General features: G+C 37.9%; 1 protein-coding gene across 3 annotated transcripts in view; it reads left to right on the forward strand.

Annotated features, from left to right (window-relative positions):
- JADE3 (jade family PHD finger 3) overlaps nt 1-22,496 on the forward strand; it is a 148,819-nt gene that overhangs the window by 74,687 nt on the left and 51,636 nt on the right. For all 3 annotated transcript variants that reach the window (XM_037160410.2, XM_037160393.2, XM_053670600.1), the window contains 2 exons: nt 19,523-19,579; nt 20,370-20,449. In XM_037160410.2, coding sequence (XP_037016305.2) covers nt 19,534-19,579; nt 20,370-20,449 — 126 coding nt within the window. In that variant the 5' untranslated portion in view covers nt 19,523-19,533. The remainder of the gene's footprint in view (nt 1-19,522; nt 19,580-20,369; nt 20,450-22,496) is intronic.

The following is a 22,496-nucleotide window of genomic DNA, read 5'->3' on the forward strand; positions in this document are numbered from 1 at the left end:
CATTTCATTTTCTGTCTTTTTGTTGTCCTCAAAGTCAGTACTGTTTCTCTTTGTACATTAGCTTTCATGTCTTATTGTTTCTTTGCCATAGGCATTGCTCTAACTAGAGGTGAGCCTTTAACAGCAGTCCCCCTCCACTTTACATCCATACCACCTTGATTGATTTTGGAATTAACTCTGAAACTTCCCTCTATTGGTTTGCAACACATCATTGGCTACCAGTTTTAGGCTGCGATCACCCAAGCCATAGAGACAACATGTCTAGTATACCTGATCCTGTGACCCTGGCTCTGTGGGAAGGAGCCAAAGGAAGGACTTGATTCCTCAGTTCTGGTGGCCAGTGCAGTGCCTGCTCTCTCTCTCTGTTAGCACAGTATTAACAGTTGGTGTGCAGTGGATTTGAACTTGCTCCGCAGGTTTGGGATTGTTTCTGTTTGTTTGACCTTATATGTCAGGCTTACATGCCTATTATTTTTCCTAAAACCTTGGGTGAAGGTTATTTTTTCTCCTAATAAACTGATGATCATTTTAAATCAAGTAGACATGTGAGTAAATATATCACTGTGGAAGCAACTCATAGCAGCAGATAAATTTGTTTCTATTGTAGAAAGAATTATATGTTTTATAGTAACAGCTATTCCTGTTGATTTATTTTCTTCTTAAGAGGTCTTATTTGCAAATGGTATTTTATCTTAAAAGCATTTGTGTTTTGTACATGTCTCTTTTTATTCTTAACACACCAAACCTACTTATATATCTGGATAGTTGAAATTGTTGACTATATGTACATAAACTAAAAAGAATATGTACTGCCAATTTTTATGCTTTGTTAGTTTCAATATATGTGCTTTGTTTTTTATTTTTCAATTACAGTTTCCTTTCAATATTATTTTGTATTGGTTTCACATGTACATTTTACAAAGTGTTCCCCCCCTGATATTTTCAGTACCCTCCTAGCACCATACATAGTTATTACAATATTATTGACTATATTCCCTAGACTGTACTTTTACATCCAGTGACTATTCTGTAACTACCAATCAGTACTCATTAATCCCATCACCTCTTTCACCCAGTCTCCCAATCCTGCTCCACTCTGGCATCCACCAGTCTGCTCTCTATGTCTATGAGTCTGAATTTAGTTCATTTATTTTGTTCTTTATATTCCACATGTTAAGTTAAATCATATGGTACTTGTGTTTCTCTGACTGATTTATTTCACTTATGTACTGCTAATTTTTTAAACGCTATTGGAACTGGGGTCTTTTTCCTTCAAAGGCATAGAACAGATTTTAATTTAGAAGGGGCTAGGACTACTAAAATCTGTCAAGATAACATCTCTGAATAGGCTACCCAGACTGAAACCTTCTAGTGGGGTCTGTATGAGCCAAACAGTGGGCCCAGAGTCTGGGAAGGAAGGTGTGGTGTTAGGAGAGTGGTAATTCAATTGTATGCACTTCTTTTTTTCATTGTAAGAAAGGTTTTTTTATAGTTTAGACCAGAGGTTTACAAGCTTTGTGGCCTGTGAACCAAATCTAACGTGCCACCTGTTTGTGTATGGCCTTCAAACTAAGACTGGTTTTACATTTTTAAATATGATTTTTAAATGAAGAGTAATATTTTGTGACGTGTGAGAATTACATGAAATTAAAAATTCAGTTTAATAAAGTTTTATTGGAACAGAGCCATGCTAATTCATTTGTTTATGTACTGTTTATGGTTGTTTTCGTGCTACAACAGCAGCTTTGAATAATCACAACAGAGACTGTATGGCCCTCAAAGCCAAAAATATTTGCTATCTGGTCTTTTACAGAACAAGTTTACTAAACCCTGATTTAAATTCACTTCCCAGCCTGGCCTTCTTATGTAAGGTGATTTCTCCTCAAAGGGTTTGAAATTTCCAAATAATTTGTTAACAAGTCTGTATATTAAAGGGGGTAAACCTACTTCCTGGCAACAGGTATAACTGTGCTTGACATAGAAATACTTGTCTGAGTGGCAGGAACCTACCTAAGTAAATCATTTTCTTCTTTTTTCTTAAATGCTCCTTAAGGGCTTTTAGAGAAGAGTTGACCTCCATACTCATTTTGTCACAGGGAGCTGATAAGTCATATAATGTGTTTTAATTTTTAAAAACAAACTATTTTTTAAATTTTTTTATTAATTATTTTTCAAGTACAGTAACAAACTTCAAAATGACTGAGGTGAAGGGATTCTTTCAGAAAGTACAGAAAAGTGTATCTACTCCAACTTCTGGTATCTCTTCATTTTTAAAGACATATTGGTTGGGAGTGAAGAAAAGCAGTAAAATATGTATGATATTTTCTTTTTCTTCTGATTATTTTTTGTTTACTCAGTCTCTAGGTAAATATTTATGACTTTAGTCACTGAGGTACTGAAATATGGTAGCAATGAAAGATATCCAAGGCCAGTAGGTTTAAACAGAAGTTTTATTTCTATAACATTAAAGCAGTGATAGATTGAATTGTTTTGTAGAGAGGGGTGAATTCTTAATTAAAGCATAGGCAGTGGACTCAAATGGTCTCAGTGTGGAAAGGGTTAGTATTGTTTACCCCAAAGCAGAGGTAATTAGCTCAAGAAACTTTTATAGTAGTCATGATTTCTGGAAGGGGTTTTGGGGCGGGGGTGTTGTTTGTCTGTGGGGGGTTTTTTGTTGTTTTTTTTGTTGTTGTTGTTCACATCGTGAGAATTGACCTTTAAGGATATAAGAAGTGGCTTATATCTCTGGTCTGACAAATGGACAAAGTCTGTCTCACTGGCTCTGAAGGATATTTTCCTGAAAGCCTAAGGGAGCTGGACTTTAAGATACTAACTTACTTAAGGATTACTTCCAAATACCTCATGGATTTATCCTCCCTGATTTTATCTTAGTCCTTTAAAAACCTGTTTACATTTTCATTCTCTTCCACTTCTTGAGTTGATGAGTTCTCTAAGGTCCCTAGGCATTGCTCAAAGTCCTGCTTTCTTTTTGATAAAATTGCCTTTAGGTTTCAGGAAGTGCCCCTTTGTTACTTAAACACTGATTGGATGACTAAACTCCAGTTAGTCATTTCTGCACTCTTGATTCTTATCAGTTTCTGCTTCATTCTTTTAGAACAAGATTTCTCAACCTTGGCAGTAATAACATTTTGGGCCACATAAGTCTGTGTGTAGTAGGGACTGTCTTGTGCCTTGTAGGATGTTTATCAGCCTCCCTGGCTTCTACCCCTTAGATACCAGTAACAGGCCCCTTTCCAGTCACAAGAATGAAAAATGACTCCAGATAGTGCTACATGTCTCCTGGAAGACAAAGTTGCCTTAAGTTGAGAACCACTGTTTTAGATATTTGTCTTTTCCTAAATGCAAATTTTGTGCTTTTTTGGACTATCCTTATAAATATGAAGTCTTCTCTGTCCATTTGATTGTATTGCACTTCTCTGGATCTTTTTTCAGCTCTCGTGAATGCCCATCTTGAATGACAGTGACAGCTATTCTTATACTTTCAAATTTTGAGGTCAACTGCATCATTTGTGGGTGCTAAGGGGGACAGATACAGCAAAACCTTAAGAAGTATTTTTTCTAATTATAAATGCCCTATATGTGTACTGTAAAAATGTGGAAAATGGAAAAAATTGGAGAATGCTTTCATCACCCGTACATCCATCACTTCAGTGTTAGTAATGTAACTGATGTTAGTAAATAGATTTATGGCCTCCATCTATTTTCTATATATTCTATTTTATGGACGTAATCACGCTATAAAGTCAGTTTTTATACTGTTTTTTCCACTTAACATTTTAACATAAATGTTTCCTTGTATACCACGTTTAAATGATTGAATGAAATACTATAATATTAATATATACTTTAATCCTCTTTTGTTTGATAGCTAGGTTTCATTTATTATTTTTATTAGAGTTCTAATGGACATTTTTGTTAATAAATCATTCTCTAAGTTTCGGATATATTCTCAAAGATGTATGTTGGAAGTAGAATTCCTGGGCCAAAGGATATAAATATGTTTAACATAGAGCCTTAAATTATTTGTAAGCTTCTGCATGGCCCCATAGAGAACAGTGAATAGGGGCTCTTGCACTGACCATGCATTTCAGAAGTATGTCTCATGTGCATAATAGAAGGAAAGGAAAGGGCTGTGTTGGAATTAATCATTTTTCCTTGCCTGCCTGGTCTTCCTTCTGTGGGAATATTAATGGAGAGTCAAGTAGCCACCAAAGCACAGACTTAGATTCTACTCCCAAATAATCTCATTAGGTTGACTTCCAAATGCTACTCCTTTAAAAGGGAGTTTCAACCAAAGAAGGCACTCACTTTATACATTTGTATTTTGCCTGGCTTACAGTCACTGTTAAAATTAGTCAGCCTGCCGTTAATCATTTTGGTTGAGATTGTAGTAGGAATAAGATATGAAAACTGCCATCAAATTACTGTTCCCAAGAGAGCAAGGTGAGGGCTGATGCACATTTCATTTCTGACAAAACAAAGAAGTATTCATTGTGGAAGGTAAGGAAGAAAACAACACCTTTATAAAGTCTGTACCCTGAATAGAGAACTAGAAAATAAACAGTTGAATAATATTGCATATCCAGATGTAAGACATCAAAGCACATCATGAAGTTACTCCAAGTTTACACTGTACTTATTTATGATTAAAGTACTTTTTAAAATGTACCACTTAATGAAGATTCACATGTTGTGTTAAGGGTACCTAGAAAGAGAACTTAAGACAGTATTTGAAGATACATGATATATTGAGGAAGTGCTCTCAGGAGAAACCTATAAGGAAGTGAGTACAAGAGGGTAGGGAAGAGGAAGGAAGGAGCTAAAGTAAGGATATGGTCTTAGGAAAATTTAACCTTAGCCTGTTTGGTTTGGGTGGGAGGTGTAGAACAATTATTGACTTTTGACTTCTGGCTGCCCCTGGGAAGGAGGCAGGGAGAGTATAATCTCCCTGGCAGGACTCCAGCTCTTAGGGATAGGGAGATCTGTGAGCCATTAGCATCCAACAGGTAGTAGCTGGGAGATGGGTGTGCATCCCAGATAAATTAGACTTAAGTGGGGCACCACTGCATCTATTACTCTTTTGTCACTTACTGTATGCAAGACACTGTGCTAAGACCTGCAGGTAAGAGATTAATGTGACATAGTCCCTGCTTTCAAGAAGTTTGTGGTCTAGTGGCACGGTTGACCACGTAAAGAATATTTACAGTGAAAGTCAGGTGTTTTTATATGGACAGAGACTTGGGTAGAAAGCAAAAGAGTGAATGATTGTGTGAGAGGGGTATCTAGGAGCTTCATGGAGGAGGCCCCACAAATTGGTAGGACTAGGCTAGGCAGAAATAGACTGGCCAGAATAAACAGGGAGGGAACTGTACACAGGGAAGAGCCCTGTGCCAAGGCCAGAAAGTATGAAACGGTGATGTGTTCATGGAATCACAAACCATGTGCAGGAAGCAAGGGAATAGCATCTGATGAAACATGACAGATTGGAGCGAGAATAATGTGTTCCTGGAAGGTTATGCAGGGGAAGCTGGGCTTAGAAGAGGCAACATTCCTGCTGTCATCCTCCCAGTCTGCCTCAGGGCTCAAGGTCAGCTTGGAGTGCCCATTCCCAACATACCTGTCATCTCTGTCCTCTGGTGTACCATGTGGCTCTAAGTGTGCCACTTAAACATTTCTGAACCCCAATTTCCTCATCTGTAAAATGGCTGGTGATGATGACATTTATAGGACTGTTGTAGTGATTAGAAATAATAAAGACTGTCTGGAAATTTACCATCATACAATCATTCTGCTGATATTTACTGTTCTTTATCATTTTCCTACAGTAAATAAAACAGCAGCTGTCACAGAAATAGATCAGTGGACTGTAACAGCCCAAACTGAAAAATTTCCTTGCTTTGTTTTCCTTCTTAAAAATCATTAGCAACCCAGTTTCTTATTTTCCAGGGCTGGTGATATTGGTGTTATATAATGTATTTCCTAAGCTCTTTACTGATAATACAATATTTCTTGTTGCCATGTATAGTAAAAAAATGATTGCTACTATAATAGCTTTAAAAACACCAAATTTCACAGATTCTCAAAAATCTGCACTAAAAATGAAAATGCAATATTATAGAAAATGGAGATACTTTTAGCCACAGTTCTTAAGACCAGAACTTTAGATAAGGAGTACATACCTATTTACCACAAGTCTTGGGTGTCTTAAAACTCTTTTTTTATCTTCACCTGAGGATTTTTTTTTCCCATCACTTTTTTTTTGAGAGAGGGGGACGGAGAGAGAAACACAGATCGGTTGCCTCCCATACACACCCAGACCTGGTATCATGCACACTCTCACTTGGGATCATATGCACCTGGACCAAGGAATGAACCTGCAACCTAAGGATGTGCCCTGAATGGGAATCAAATCCTCAACCTTTGGGTTACAGGACAGTGCTCCAACCAACTGAGCCACACTGTCCAGGACAAGGTCTCTCAAAACTTTTCAGAGAATTGAGGAGAGAGGGTCCATGCTCAGTTCACTTTCTAAACTGAGAGTTTCTAGAGGATAAAATTATTTCCTCTATGGCATTTGCTACCTTTGATCCCAGTATGTTATCCACATGGAGGTTATATTCAGTAAGCACAGAATTTTTCTGTTGCTTCTCTTCTTAACTTTGCTGTAAAATTACTCATTGGTAAGATGTTACAGTAATTTAAAAGGTTTTTAAGCTTTGTTGAGGTATAATTTACAATACTATAAAATTCATTTTGCATACACAGTTCAGTGGGTTTAATTATATTTACAGGGTTTTGCACCCATCACTACTATCCAATTACAGGGGCATTTGTCACCCCAAAAGAACTTTTGTGCCCATTTGCACTCAGTTTGCCTTTCTACTCCCAACCATAGGCAGCCAACCACCCATTAATCTACTTTCTGTCTCTATAGATATGCCTACTCTGGACATTGCATATAAATGGAATCATAAAAAAGTGATCTTGTTTTTATGACTTCTTTCACTAAGCATATTTTTGCTAAGTTTTTTTTACATGTCTTATATTTGCTCTGCATGTTGTAATATATATCAGTATTTTGGGGTTTTTTTATTGTTGAGAAGTAGTCCATGGTATAGCCATGGGCTATATGGCTGTACCATATAGCCCATGGCTATACCATACTGAGATGGTTTAGCCATTCACCTGTTGAAAGATTTTTGTGTTGTTTTCAGTTTTTGGCTATTATGAATAAAGCTGCTATAAACATTTATATATAGGTTTTTGTATGAACATAAATTTTCATTTTGTTGGTATTAATGCCCAAGAGTACAGTTGTAGTTGCATGTTTAATTTTTAAAGAAATAACCAGATAGTTTTCTATAATACCTATACCATATTACACTTCCACCAGCCATGTATGAGTGATACAGTTTCTTCACATCTCCATTATTTGAATTTTCACTATCATTTCAGCTATTATGGTTTTATTTTGCATTTTCCCAATGGTGAATGATATCACACACCTTTTTCATGTGCTTATTTGCCTTGGTGTTGCTTTATGATGAAATATTTGTTAAAGTCTTTTTCCTACTTTTAATTCAATCATCTGCTTCCTTACTGTTGAGTTTTGTAGTTCTTTACGTGTTCTGGATATATATCTGTTGTTGGATATGTGGCTCGTAAATGCAGGGTGGGGCAGAAATAGGTTTATACTGGTTAATATGTAAAGTAATACAATAATTAATAAATAATGTGAGAATAAACTGTTCTGTGTACTCAGGATTGTAACCCTACTTTTACCCAACCTGTATTTTGTCTCATTCTGTAGGGGTTTTTTTAACCTTTTAAAAAAATTTACACCAGTCAGGATGGCTATAATAAACAAAGCAACAAACAACAAATGTTGGAGAGGTTGTGGGGAAAAGGGGACCTTAGTTCACTGTTGGTGGGATTGCAGACTGGTACAACCATTATGGAAAACAGTATGGAATTTTCTCAGAAAAATAAAAATTGACCTGCCTTTTTGACCCCGCAATTCCACTGCTAGGATTATATCCCAAGAATCCTAAAACATCAATTTCAAAGAACCTATGCACCACAATGTTCATAGCAGCACAATTTACAATAGCCAAGAGTTGGAAGCAACCTAGGTGCCCGTCAGTAAATGAATGGATCAAAAAATTGTGGTACATATACACAATGGAATTCTATGCAGCAGAGAGAAAGAAGGAGCTCCTACCCTTTGCAACAGCATGGATGGAACTGGAAAGCATTATGCTGAGTGAAATAGGCCAGGCATTGAAGGACAAATACCATATGATCTCACCTTTGACAGGAAGCTAAACAATAAAACAAACAAGCAAACAGAATAAAAACAAAGACACTGAAATAGAGAACAAGTGGGCAGTGACCAGAGGGGAGAGGGAAGGGAATTTAAAGGGAAAAATGAGGAGGGATTTTGAGGAACAAGTATGAAAGACACAGGGATGAGGACTGGGGTGGGGGGAATGGGAGGGAGGTGGGGAGACAGGGCAGGGGGGGTGCTGGGATGGGAGAAATAGACAAAAAAATGTACTTGAAAAATAATTAAATAAAAATTAAAAAAATTAAAAAAATTTCTATTGTTGACACTATTACAGATGTACCCTATCCCCTTACTTTTTTCCTCTTAAGTATGGTGTTTATTTATTTAGTTTTATTTTTGTTCAAGTACAGTTGTCCGCATTTCCCCTCACCACTCACTCCTCTCCGTCCCAGCCGTCCCCACCTCCCTCCCCTGATCCCAACTCATCTTGGTTTTGTTCATGTGTCCTTTATTGTTCTTACTGAAAAGCCTTACCCCCTTTTCCTCCCATTATCCCTTCCCACCTCTCCTCTGGTTGCTGTCAGCTTGTTCTTAATTTCAATGTCTCTGGTTATATTTTGCTTGTTTGTTTGTTTTGTTGATTAGGTTCCTCGTAAAGGTAAGATCATATGGTATTTGTCTTTCACTGCCTGGCTTATTTCACTCAGCATAATGTTCTCCAGTTCCATCTATGCTGTTGTGAAGGGTAGGAGCTCCTTCTTTTTTTCTGCTGCATAGTATTCCATCACGTAAATCTACCATAGTTTTCTGACCCATTCACTTACCGATGGGTACTTAGATTGCTTCCAGCCCTTGGCTATTATAAATTGTGCTGCCATGAACATTGGGGTGCATAGGTTCTTTTGGATTGGTGTTTCAGTGTTATTAGGATATAATCCCAGCAGTTTAGTTGCTGGATCAAAAAGCAGTTCCACTTTTAGTTTTCTGAAGAAATTACATATTGTTTTCCACCGTGGCTGCACCAGTCTGTGTTCCTACCAGCAGTGGACTAGGGTTCCCTTTTTTCCATACCCTCTCCAACACATGTTGTCTGTTGATTTGGCTATGATGGCCATTCTGACTGGTGTGAAGTGGTCTCTCATTGTGGTTTTAATTTGCATCTCTGATGGCTAGTGATGCTGAGCACCTTTTCATATGTCTCTGGGCACTGTGTATGTCCTCCTTGGTGAAGTGTCTGCTCAGATCTTTTGCCCATGTTTTAATTGGGTTGTTTGTCTTTCTGGAATGGAGTTGTGTCAGTTCTTTATATATTTTGCAGCTCAAACCCTTGTCTGAGGTATGATTGGCAAATATATTTTCCCATACAGTTGGTTCTCTTTTCATTTTAATGCTGTTTTCTTTATCCATGCAGAAGCTTTTGATGAGATGCCATTTGTTTATTCTTTCCTTTATGTCCCTTATTGTAGGGGACATATCAGTGAAAATATTGCTGTGTGAAATATCTGAGATTTTCCTGTTTATGTTTTCCTCTAGGTCTTTAATGGCGTCACAGCTTATATTTAAATCTTTTATTCACCTTGAATTTATTTTTTGTGTATGGTGTAAGTTGGTGCTCAACTTTCATTTCTTTGCAGGTAGCTGTACAGCTCTCCCAACACCATTTGTTGAGGAGGCTATTTTTACTCTATTTTATGCTTCTGCCTCCTTTGTCAAATATTAAGTGACCATAGAGACTTGGGTTTATTTCTGGCCTCTCTAATCTGTTCCATTGGTCTATATGTCTCTTCTTATGCCAGTACCAGACTGTTTTGATTACAGTGGCTTTGTAATATGTTTGGTATTAGGTATTGTGATCCCTCCTACTTTGTTCTTCTTTCTCAAAACTTCTGTAGCTATTCAGGGTTGTTTATGGTTCCATATACATTTTTGAAATGTTTATCCTGTATCTGTCAAATATGCCATTGGTACTTTAATAGGGATTGCATTCAATCTATAAATTGCTTTGGGCAGTATGGACATTTTGATGATGTTAATTCTTCAGATCCATGAACAAATGCTTCCATTTGTTTGTGTCTTCCTTAATTTCTTTCTTCACTTTTGTGTAGTTTTCGGAATACAGGTCTTTTATGTCCTGGGTTAGGTTTATTCCTAGGTAATTTATTTTTCTTGTTACCATATCATATGGGCTTTTTTTCCTGATTTCTGTTTCTGATATTTCATTGTTGGTGTACAAAAATGCCTTTGATATCTGAGTATTGACTTTTTACCTGGCTGTTTTGCTAAATTCACTTATTAGGTTAAGTAATTTTTTGGTGGGGTCTATAGGATTTTCTATGTACAGTATCATGTTGTCTGCAAACAATAACAGTTTTGCTTTCACCTTTTCAATTTGGATGGCTTTATTTCTTGTTCTTGTCTGATTGCTGTGGCTAGGACTTCAATACTATGTTAAATAGGAGTGGTGAAAATGGATATCCGTGCCTTATTTCTGATCTTAGTGGGAAAGCTTTTAGTTTTTGCCCATTCAGTATGATGTTGGCTGTAGGTCTCTCATATATGACCTTTATTATGTTGGGAAATGCTCCCTCTGTTCCCATTTTGCTGAGTGTTTTTATCATAAATGGGTGCTGTACCTTATCAACTGTTTTTCCGTATCTATTGATATGATGATGTGATTTTTGTCTTTCCTTTTGTTTATGTGATGTATTATGTTTATTGATTTGCAAATATTGTACCATCCTTTCATCCTCATCTTTCTCCTTTATTCTCTTCCACGCATCCACCCCACCCTGGCCTTCACCACAAAAAAATATCTTCTTAACCTTTTGCAGAGCATGTTTTTCATTTTGATGAAGGTGATATTTTCTTTGACAGATCATGCTTTTGGTATCAAGTTTAAGAAGTCGTTTCTTAGCCCTAGATCCTGAAGATTTTTTTCTTTGTTTTTTTTTTAACAGTATTACAGGTTTACATTTAAGTCCATGATCCATTTTGTATTAACTTTTGTATAAGGTATGAAACTTGGGTTGAAGTTCATTTTTTTTTTACTGTTGGTCCAGTACCATGTGCTGAAAAGGATATCTTTCCTCCATTTAATTACTTTTCTACCATTGTCAAAAATCCATTGGGCATATTTGTCTAGGAGTATACTCACTTTTATTTATTTATTTATTTATTTTTCTAAGTCTGTATAACTTTTTTTATATTAAATTTTATTTAGTTACTTTTCAAGTACATTTTTTTTATCTATTTCTCCCATCCCACCCTTTTTTAAAGATTTTATTTATTTATCTTTAGAGAGGAAGGGAATGAGAGAGGGAGAGGACATCAATGTATGGTTGCCTCTTGTGTGTCCCCCGCCGGGAACTGGCCTGCAACCCAGGCATGTGCCCTGACTGGGAATTGGACTTCAATCCTCTGGTTCCCAGGTGCGCGCTCAACCCACTGAGCTACATCAGCCAGGGTGATACCTATATATATTTTTCCTTTATTTTTTTATTGATTATGCTGTTACAGTTGTTCTATTCCCCCCTTCATTCCCCTCCACCCTACCCCCCATCCCCACCATTACCCCCCCCTTTAGTTTATGACCATGTGTCTCAAGTCCTTTAGATTCTATATTTCCCATGCTATTCTTGCCCCCCATCTATTTTCTATCTACTGTCTATGCTACTTATTTTCTGTACCTTCTCCCCCCATCTCCTCCTCGCACTCCCCTGTTGCTAACCCTCCTTGAGATCTTCATTTCTATGTTTCCACTCCTGATCTAGCTGTCCTTTTAGTTTGCTTTCATTTTAGGTGTGGTTGTTAATAACTGTGAGTTTGTTGTCCTTTCACTGTTCATGTTTCTTTAACTTCTTTTTTCTTAGATAAGTCCCTTTAACATTTCATATCATAAGGGCTTGGTGATGATGAACTCCTTGAATTTGATCTTATCTGAGAAGCACCTTATCTGTCCTTCCATTTTAAATGAAAGTTTTGCTGGATAGAGCAATCTTGGTTGTAGGTCTTTGGATTTCATGACTTGGAATACCTCTTTCCAGACCCTTCTTGCCTGTAAGGTCTCTTTTGAGAAATTCGCTGACAGTCTGATGGGGACTCCTTTGTAGGTGACTGTCCCCTTAGCTCTTGCTGCTTCTAGGATTCTCTCCTTCATTTTAATTTTGGCTAATGTAATTATGATGTGCCTTGGTGTGTTCCTTCTTGGGTCCAAGGCACCGCTTCTCACACTTAAAGGGCCAGAACAGACCAAAAATGTCGCAAGATCTCAAAGCCCCAGAGCCCATAGATCTAAGCGATGAAGAAATAGCAAAACTCTCAGATGCACAGTTTAAAACACTGGTCATCAGGATCCTCACAGAACTGGTTGATTATAGCCACAAATTAGACAAATATATGAAGGCGAAACTAATTGAAATGAATGGAATTGCACAGGACACCAATAGCAATGAAAAGGAAACTGGGACTCAAATCAATGGAGTGGACCAGAAGAAAGCAAATAATGGCCAAACAGAAAAGAGTCAGGAGGCAAGAATTCAAAGAAATGAGGAGAGTCTTAGGAACCTCCAGGACATCTTTAAACACTCCAACATCCGAATTATAGGGGTACCAGAAGGGGGAAAGGCACAGCCACCAGTAGAAAACTTATTTGAACAAATAATAAAGGAGAATTTCCCCAATATACTCACTTTTAATAATGCACAAATATATTATGTTGTGGTAGAGAGAATAATGGGCCTCTGAATATGTCTATACCCTAATTTTTGGAACCTGTGAATATGTTAGGTTACATGGCAAAGGAGAATTAGGGTTTCTAATCAGCTGACTTTAAAATAGGCGCTACAGCCATACCACCTTGAACTTGCTGATCTCATCTAAAGTAGGGACATTATCCTGGATTATCCAGATGAATATGATGTAATCACAAGGGTCCTTAAAAGTGGAAGAGGGGAAGCAGAAGGATCAGATAATGAGATGTGATGTTAGAAGCAGGGTCAGACAGATATAGTGTTGCTGCCTTTGAAGGTTGAGGATGATGGTAAGGATCCAAGGAATGTGAGTCTACAAAGTGGACAGGCAAGGAAATGAATCCTCTTCTTAGATTTAGCCCGGTAATACCTGTATGAGAATTCTCACCCACTGAAATGTAACATAATAAATTTGTGTAGTTTTAAGCCCCTGAATTTGTGGTAATTTGTTACCACAACAATACTGATAAATAGATTTTTAGAAAAGCTCCCATTGATAATAGGATTTTAGATATTTGGGCACCCCATGTGTCTGGAAAGTTTAAATATATGAAATGTTCCAACAATATCAGACAAACAAAGCTCTGCTCTAGGTAGATTTGTACATTCAGCAGGAAATAATTAAGAAATACATATTTTATTTTTGCAGGTCCCTATTTGGAGGCATGCAAGTGGCAACTAATCAGTGTTTCTCTCTCCCATCAATGTTTCTCTCCTTGTCTTTCAACTTCCCTTCCCCTCTGTAAAAATAAATATATAAAATCTTTAAAAAAATAAATCACACATACTTTTTTATAAAAATTTTTTTGTTATTGTTGATTTTGTTTGTATTTCAGAAGTATGAATGTCTTAAGTTTTGCACCAAGGAGCCAAATGTAGCCCCCCAAATTTATATGATGGGAGGTTAACATTTTACTTAAAGAAATATACTTCATTTTGCAATATATACAAGTGCTAAATTATTATGTTGTATACCTGAAACTAATACAGTGTCATATGTCAATTACATCTCAGTTTTTCCTGTTTCAATTCCTTTTCATTAAATTTATTGAGGCGACAATGGTTAAAAAATTATATGTGTTTCAAGTGTACAGTTCTGTATATTGCATTGTATGTTTACTACCCAGTGTCAGATCTCCTTCTGTCACCATATATTTAACCCCTTTACTCACCCCCATATTTGATTGACTTCAACAGTAGGACAAACAGACCTTTGATTAATATTTTTGATACTTGTGCTAATCCTGTTAGTTTTTTAAATATATTCTATTGATTATGCCATTACAGATGTCCCATTTCCCCCCTTTATTCCCCTCTGCCCAGCACCACCTCCCCGCCACGTCCCTCTGTAGGTTCATGTCCATGGGTCAACATATAAGTTCTTTGGCTTCTTCATTTCCTATACTGTTCTTAACCTCCCCGTCTTTTTTGTACCTGCCATATATGCTTCTTATTACCTGTAGTTTTTCCCCCATTCTCCCTCCTCCCCCTCCCCACTGATAACCCTCCATGTGATCTCCATTTTCGTGATTGTTTCTGTTCTAGTTGTTTGCTTAGTTTGTTTTAGTTTTTGTTTTTAGATTCCGTTGTTGATAGTTGTGAGTTTGTTGTCATTTTACTGTTTGTATTTTTTGAGGTTTTATTTTTTTAATTTATTTAATTATTGTTCAAGTAGTTTTCTGTTTTTTACTCCCATCCCAGCCTACCCCTCCCATTGATCATCATCTTTTTCTTAGATAAGTCCCTTTAACATTTGATATAATAAGGACTTAGTGATGATGAACTCCTTTAACTTGACCTTATCTGGGAAGCACTTTATCTGCCCTCCATTCTAAATGATAGCTTTGCTGGATAGAGTAATATTGGAATACTACTTTCCACCTCCTTCTTGCTTATAGGGTTTCTTTTGAGAAATTAGCTGATAGTCTGATGGGAACTCCTTTGTAGGTAACTGTCTCCTTTTCCCTTACTACTTTTAAGATCCTCTCCTCTTTAATTTTGGGTAATGTAATTATGATGTGCCTTGGTGTGTGCTTTCTTGGATCCAACCTCTTTGGAACTCTCTGGGCTTCCTGGACTTCCTGGAAGTCTATTTCCTTTGCCAGATTGGGGAATTTCTCCTTCATTATGTTTTCAAATAAGTTTTCGATTTCTTGCTCTTTCTCTTCTCTTTCTGGCACCCCTATGATTCAGATGTTAGAATATTTAAAGTTTTCTTGAAGGTTCCTAAGTCTCTCCTCATTTTTTTGAATTCCTGTTTCTTCATTCTGTTCTGGTTGACTGTTTGTGTCTTCCTTCTGGTCCAAACCATTGATTTCAGCCCCAGTTTCCTTCCCTTCACTCTTGGTTCCCTGTACATTTTCCTTTATTTCACTTTGCATAGCCTTCACTTTTTCCTCTGCCTTGCAGCCATACTCAACCATTTCTGTGAGTATTCTGATTACCAGTGTTTTGAACTCTTCATCTGATAGTTCGAATATGTCTTCATTGCCTAATTGTATTTTTTCTGGAGCTTTGATCTGTTCTTTCATTTCAGCCTTTTTTTTTTTTTTTTTGGTCTGGGCATGCCTATTACACAGTAAGGGATGGAACCTTAGGTGTTCCCCAGAGAGGAACAACCCAAGTTGCTGTGTTTTGGTGCTGTGTATCAGGAAAGGGTCCAAGAGGGAATAATGCCACTTTCTTGGCTGTCTGCCACCTTTCAGTCACTTCCTCCACCACGCACAAGCAAATTGGGCCCTTTTGTCGCTGATTCCCAGGTGGGTAGGTTTGTGTATGTACTAGGTCCTTGTGGGTCTCTCCAATGAACTTTCCCATGAGGCTGGGAATTTATCCTGCTGCTATAACCCCCCCAAAGTGTTTTCAGTCTGAGGTTTTGAGCCTTTATTTCTCTGCTTAGGAACCCTGGGTTGTGCAGTCTGTCTCACTCCCCATTCGTTCTTCCTGGTTTATCTGCACGCAAACGTGGAGTTGCCTGGTCCACTAGCCATCACTGGTCCTCCAGCTGGTGCCTTGCTGTGAGTCCTCTCCACCAGGGCTGCTGGTCTCTGCCCCCTACCCCTCCTACCTATCTAGATGAATGTTTTCTCTTTAACTCCTTGGTTGTTGGACTTTCATACAGTTTGATTTTCTGGCAGTTCTGATTGTTTTTTGTTTTTAAATTTGTTGGCGTCCTTCTTTTGGTTGTGAGATGAGGCACAGTGTATCTACCTATGCTGCCTTCTTGGCCAGAAGTCTCCTGTGAGTTTTTAAAATAGCTTTATTGAGACATAATATATATACCATACATTTTACCCATTGAAAACATACAAATCCATTTTCTTAATGTATCTGTAGTAATGTGCAAATGTTACTACAGAGCACTTTGAATATCTTACCGCATTGCCTTCTGACTTCCATTGTTTCTAATGAGAAGTTAGCTGTTAATCTTATTGGGGTTCCATTATAAATAAGGAGTCATTTTTCCCTTGCTTCTTTCAAGATTTTCTCCTTGTCTGGCTTTCAGCAATTTTACCATAATATATCTGTGGATCACTTCACAGGTAATGGTGGTGGTGGTGGTGGTGGTGGTGGTGGTGGTGGTGGTACTATAAACTACTTGAAGTTTGTCAACCTTCCAGGATGTGCAAATTAATGTTTTTCAGTGAGTTTAGGAATCCTTCAGCCATTATTTTTTCTGCTTTTTTTTCTTTCCTTCTGGTGCTCCCATTACATATATGGGAGCACTTAATGGTGTCCCATATTTCTGTGAAGCTTTGTTTATCTTTCTTCATCTTTTTCTCTCTGTTTTTTTGCTTCCAAAATTTATATTGATCTATTTCAAGTTCATTAATTCTTTCTTCTGCCAGTTCAAATCTACTGTTGAACCCCTTTAGTAAAGTTTTTGTTTTAGTTATTGTACTTTTCAATGCCAGAGTGTTACCATTTGGTTCTTTTTAATAATTTCTCTTTATTGATATTCTTACCTCCCTTTCCTTTTTCTTCGAGAGAGAGAGAGAGAGAGAGAGAGAGAGAGAGACATCAGTTAGTTATTTCACTTTTTTATGCATTCATTGGTTGATTTCTTGTATTTTCCCTGACCAGAGGTCAAAACCACAACCTTGGTATATAGGGATGGCACTCTAGGCAACTGAGCTACTTGCTTAGGGCCTCCTTTGCTTCTTTAACTGCGGTTTTCTTTAGTTCTGTAATGTATTTACATGGCTAACTTGAAATCTTTGCCCATTAAATCTGCCCATAACATCTGGTTGTTCTCATAAGCAGTTTCTGTCACTTGCTTTTTGGCTAGTGTATAGATCATACTTCCCTATTTGCATATCTCATATTTTTGTTGGAAATGGGACATTTTAGGTAATAAAATGCAGCAACTCTGGGTACAGGCATCCCCACCTCACACTCTATTGTTATTTCCTTCTTTTACTTAGTGACTGTCTGGATTATTTTACTGAGGTCTGTTTACTCCCTGCTTTTGCCCTGTAGTGTGAAGTCTTGAGGTTGCTTCTTAGGGGTTCAGTCTTTGGTATGCCCACAGTCACCCTAGGATGATAGTGGTTTTGTCAAGTTTCCACAAGTTGCTGGCTGATTGCCCTGTTGTTTTTAATAATGCCCTGGGGGCATAAATTGCTCCACAGACTGATCCTATCACATTAGGGCTCCTTTGAAGGGATAGTTCTAAGATTGGTATTTGAGATTCCTGAACCCAGAATGATTTCTCCCAGCTATCTATTTCCCTAATTCTCTTTAGCATGTGAGCCAACCTAGGCATGAATAACTTTTCCACACTCTGTTGCAAATGGAATCATTTCCACTGGGGAAAGATTTGGAGCCTTCTATTCTATAGCCTGCTTATCCCACTAGGCTAAATCTCTGAGCCACAGCTCTAGTACGAGGGATGGGGATATTAATGTGCTTCTCTCTGAGTAGAGTCCCCATCTCTCCTAGTTTACCTCTGCTGATGTAGAACCCCCATTCTAAGTGCTGGGGCCAGGGCATTTGGGGCCTCAGTGTTCTTGGTAGCACCTCAACCAAGGCATAGCCTTTATCCCAGGAGTGGGAGCCATGGGGTAGAAGAAGGGAGCCCCCACCTTTCAGCCACAGTTTTCTGGAACTTAGCCTCAGCAACAGGTAGCTGCAGACTAGATGAGAAATGCTGTTTCCTGACCCTCTCAGGGGGAACACCTTGCAGCTGGGAGCTGACATTTGTGCTGGAAAGGGGATACAGGGAGTGAGTCTAGGCCCAAATACTATAGACTCTTTATTTATTGAGTTTTAGTAGATTTCCTTCAATAAATGCTTCTTTGTTTGCTATAAGCCCTTCAGATCATTCTCAGAGATTTTAAATGAGTAGTTTTTGTTTCTTTTTAAAATAATTTTCACCAGATTCACTGGGGAGTGGGTCCATATAGCTCTTCACATTATCATAGCAGGAATGGAACTCTATTAGCTTTTTAAGATGCAGTTTTGTTTCTGTTACTCCTAATTGCTCACAGTGGCCTTGTACTTGGAATTCTATCTCTTTAGTAGATAATAAGTGGCTTGAAGGCAGTAGCCATGACCTTTATCCCCTGTGGAATCATGATTGTTTATAGTAGTATTTTGTATACTGTGGCACATAACAGAATGTCCATAACTGACTGTGCCACTGTCTTTTCTAGCTTATACTTTGAGCACTTCCTTTGTGAGTTGAGGTATCTGTCTGTCTTTTTTCCTTCATTCTGGTGCTGGAGTGTTCCCAGAAAGGTGGAACCTCTTTTTTTTTTTCATCAGTCATTGGCTACATGCACACAAGGAAGTACACTTGAACCATTTGAAGTTTTAGTCAAAAGTGTTATGTATTTTGACAATGTAGGAGCCTTCTATAACATCCCTTGCAGTGTATGTATAGATGTAATTTTTAATTTAGCCAGTTTTTCTGGGGATGGAGACAGAGATAAAGTGAGAAATGCAGGTAGAAAAGCAGTGTGGTTGTGTTCTTCAAGGTGGGACATTCCTCACCTGTTCTTTCTTCAGCCAACCATGTTTCATGCCTTTCATCCTTGGCCGTTGACAGCTCTGCCTATGCTACTGCTTTTTCCTTTCCTGCTCCTCTCTGGCTGATGAGGTCCCCACGGCTGCCCTCTCTGTTGGGTGGACATTGGTCATGCGGCCACATCTGAAGCTCCAGCCATTCCTGTACTAATCATCCTCTCCTATGTGGACTTCCTACTAAGGCTAATGTGTAGACTTACCCAGTCTATGACAAATTATATTGGAGAATTTGGTAGTAGTCTTTTCCTGTCACTCTACATCATTTGAGAATATTCTTGACAGAAATCATTTTGATTTGTGTGATTGGCCTGCTGTTGCTTCTTGGGATCTGTAGGAAAGTATTGACTGTCTACTGGAGTGTGTGTGTGTGTGTGTGTGTGTGTGTGTGTGTGTGTGTGTGTGCATTGACTGTTTCATTCAGTGTTGTTCTCTTTCCCAGGATGCTCCACAATGAAACGCCATAGAACTCTCAGCAGCAGTGACAGTTCAGATGAGAGTGAGTAGAACCAGCCAACAGCTGGTAACCTCTGTATCCATACTCCTTGAGGATTTCTTCTTTGACTTGATGACAAGCTATTTCTTGCTTCCTTCCATGGTTAAAAATAATGTTTTCGGAAAGAAAGCTTGGGGTGTCATTTTTCTTACTCATTTAAATTTCATTAGAAATTAATAAGTTAGGTAGGAGAATTGGTTTTATACGGCATATAGCAGTTGTTTTTACTTTTCACTTACCTAAACAACAAATGCCAAATCTAATAATGATTTAACAGTGCTTTTCTAGAAAGGAGGAAAAGTATATGAGCATTAACTGTAGGCCCTACAATTGTAATTGTAGCTTAAGTACTAAATGCTTCACTGCATGAGTTGTCATTTGTAAAAGGCAACAATCTTATTAACAACAGCATTTGGGGAAGTGCTAAAGGATGTATACAGATTACTTGTTGAACATTTTTAGTTTTTCAGTTGCTTTTGCAGATACTTTTTCTCCAGGTGGTACATGAATCATGTTATTCCAAAATGTTGAGGTATGATTACATCGAATCAAATCTCCTCAGCGTTAGCTTTGTTGAAGCTTTTGTATACTAAAAGGCCACCTATAAATGCTTTTAAACTCTATTATGAGTCTTTCTTGGTTGTAATTTAACTTTCTTCAGTGTTGTGTATGAGATCACTGTTCTTCTCCATCATATCTTTCGTATTCTCTTGGATGGCATTTAGTTATATAACATTTAGTTATAATAGAAAGTCAATAAGTCTCAGTATTTTTTTCTAATTATCTTTTGCAGGTCCTTCCACTTCTCTTACTTGTGGCTCAATGTATAGGAACAAGTCAAAAATTCCAAATGAACCCAAGAAATCTGCTGAGGTGAGATCAGATATTCTAATTTTTAGACTTTAAAAAATAGACAGCTGCCTTCTGCCTACATGCCTACAATATTCAGATCTTGGAGATGCAAGGAGTAAGTCCATGTGCCAATGGATAGCCTTGCTTTCTGATGAGTTTTTTTGTTTTTCAAGGAAGATTCCATTTTCTTTTCCCTTTGGGAAAACAGTAATCTTCACACTGTGATTTCATTTTGGCGATTTATTCTTAAATGCCTGGCTTTAGAGTATAAAGCCTCTCCTTAGCCAAAAAGTCCAGGGAGCCAGACTTGGGGAATTGGGAAGGACCCAAAGATCTGGTCTATGATCATTAAAAGCTAAGTTGGTACATGGGAGGCAGTGCAGGAATGGGTAGACAAGGAGGTTGTGGATAGAAGGGAAGGACCAGATTGGGAGATCTGGGCGTGATGGGTCCTCATAGCATTCAGAGCACTGACAGCCCAAGAAGAATGTGTCACTCCTGGTGAGGCTGACCATGATTTCTTCAACTATTTTTTCAGCTCCATCTTCTTTCTCCTCCTTTTCTTAGGACTTAAATTTCATGAATGTTAGCTCTTTTGTTATTATCCCACAGGTCCCTCAGACTGTTCATTTGCGTGTGTGTGTGTGTGTGTGTGTGTGTGTGTGTGTGTGTGTGTGTATCCTTTCTGTTGATAGATTGGGGAATTTTTCTTGTTCCCTTATTTAATATTCTGTTAATTCCATTCTTCTATTGAGCCTACCCCCTGAGTTTATTTCAGCTATTATTCCATTTCAAGTTTTTCATTTCATTATTCTTTATATCCTCTATATCTTTGCTGAGACTTTCAATTTACTAATTTCAAAAACAGTGTTCATAATTTCTTGTTGAAGCATTTTTATGATGGATGCTTTAAAATCCTTGCCAGATAATTCTAACATCTGTATTATCTTGGTGTTAGTTTCTATTGTCTCTTGTTATTCCCAGTTATTAGTATGATGAGTGATTTTCTCTTGTATCCTAGATATTTTTGGTATTATGTTATCACACTAAGTCTTATTTAAATTTGTTTTATCAGGCCTCCATAATAACCAGGCCAGTGGGGAAGAGGGGCACTGACTCTTTACTGTCAGTTGTAGAATTCTTAGCTTTCCTGTCCTAGTTCTGTTGCCTCTCCAGGAAGATAGTTTTATTATCTCCCTGGGAAGGGGGATGAGTTACTTATTACCTTCCTTACTACTTTACTCCTTGTTGCAGTGGAAATACTCACCTTGTTACCTCCCTGATAGCAGGGGGAGTGTTGGCAGTAAGGGATACCACATTACAGATGGGCTGTAACAGGGATGTCAAACTCATTTTCACTGGGGGCCACATCAACCTTGCAGTTGCCTTCAAAAGGACCGAATGTAATTTTTGGACTATATAAATGTAACTACTCCTTAATGAGGGGCAAGGAGCTCTACATTTGGCCCTTTGAAGGCAACTAGGAGGCTGATGTGACCCCTGGTGGAAATGAGTTTGACACCCCTGGGCTATAGTGACAGTCCAGGCTCTCTGTCCAGTCTCTGCTGGTACCGCATTGAACAGGAGGGAAACCTTGTTACTACTGAGTGGAAGTGGATGTCAAGGCCTCTCAGGTGATATCCACTAACACCACAACAGTCTTTTTAAATAAAACATTTTAAACATCTTTTTTGAAATACAATTCTCACGCCATATAATTTATCCACTTAAAGTACATAATTCAGTGGTTTTAGTGTATTCACAGAGTTGCATAACCATTACCACAATCTAAATGTAGAACCTTTTCATCACCCCAGAAAGAAATCCCCTTACCCCATTAGGCATCATTCCCTAATCCTCCTACTTCCAACCCCTGCCAACCACTAATCTAATTTCTGTCTCTATGGATTTGCCTATTCTGGATATTCATATTAATGGAGTCACAGTATATAGCCTTTTGTGTCTGGCTTCTTTCACTTAGTGTAACATTTTCAAGATTCATTCATGTTTTAGCATTTATTAATACCTCATCTTTTTATGACTGAATGATATTCCATTGTATTGAAAT

Source organism: Artibeus jamaicensis, unplaced genomic scaffold (assembly GCF_021234435.1).
Source record: "Artibeus jamaicensis isolate MK-2021 breed Jamaican fruit bat unplaced genomic scaffold, CSHL_Jam_final contig_60, whole genome shotgun sequence".
NCBI classification, from domain to species: domain Eukaryota; kingdom Metazoa; phylum Chordata; class Mammalia; order Chiroptera; family Phyllostomidae; genus Artibeus; species Artibeus jamaicensis.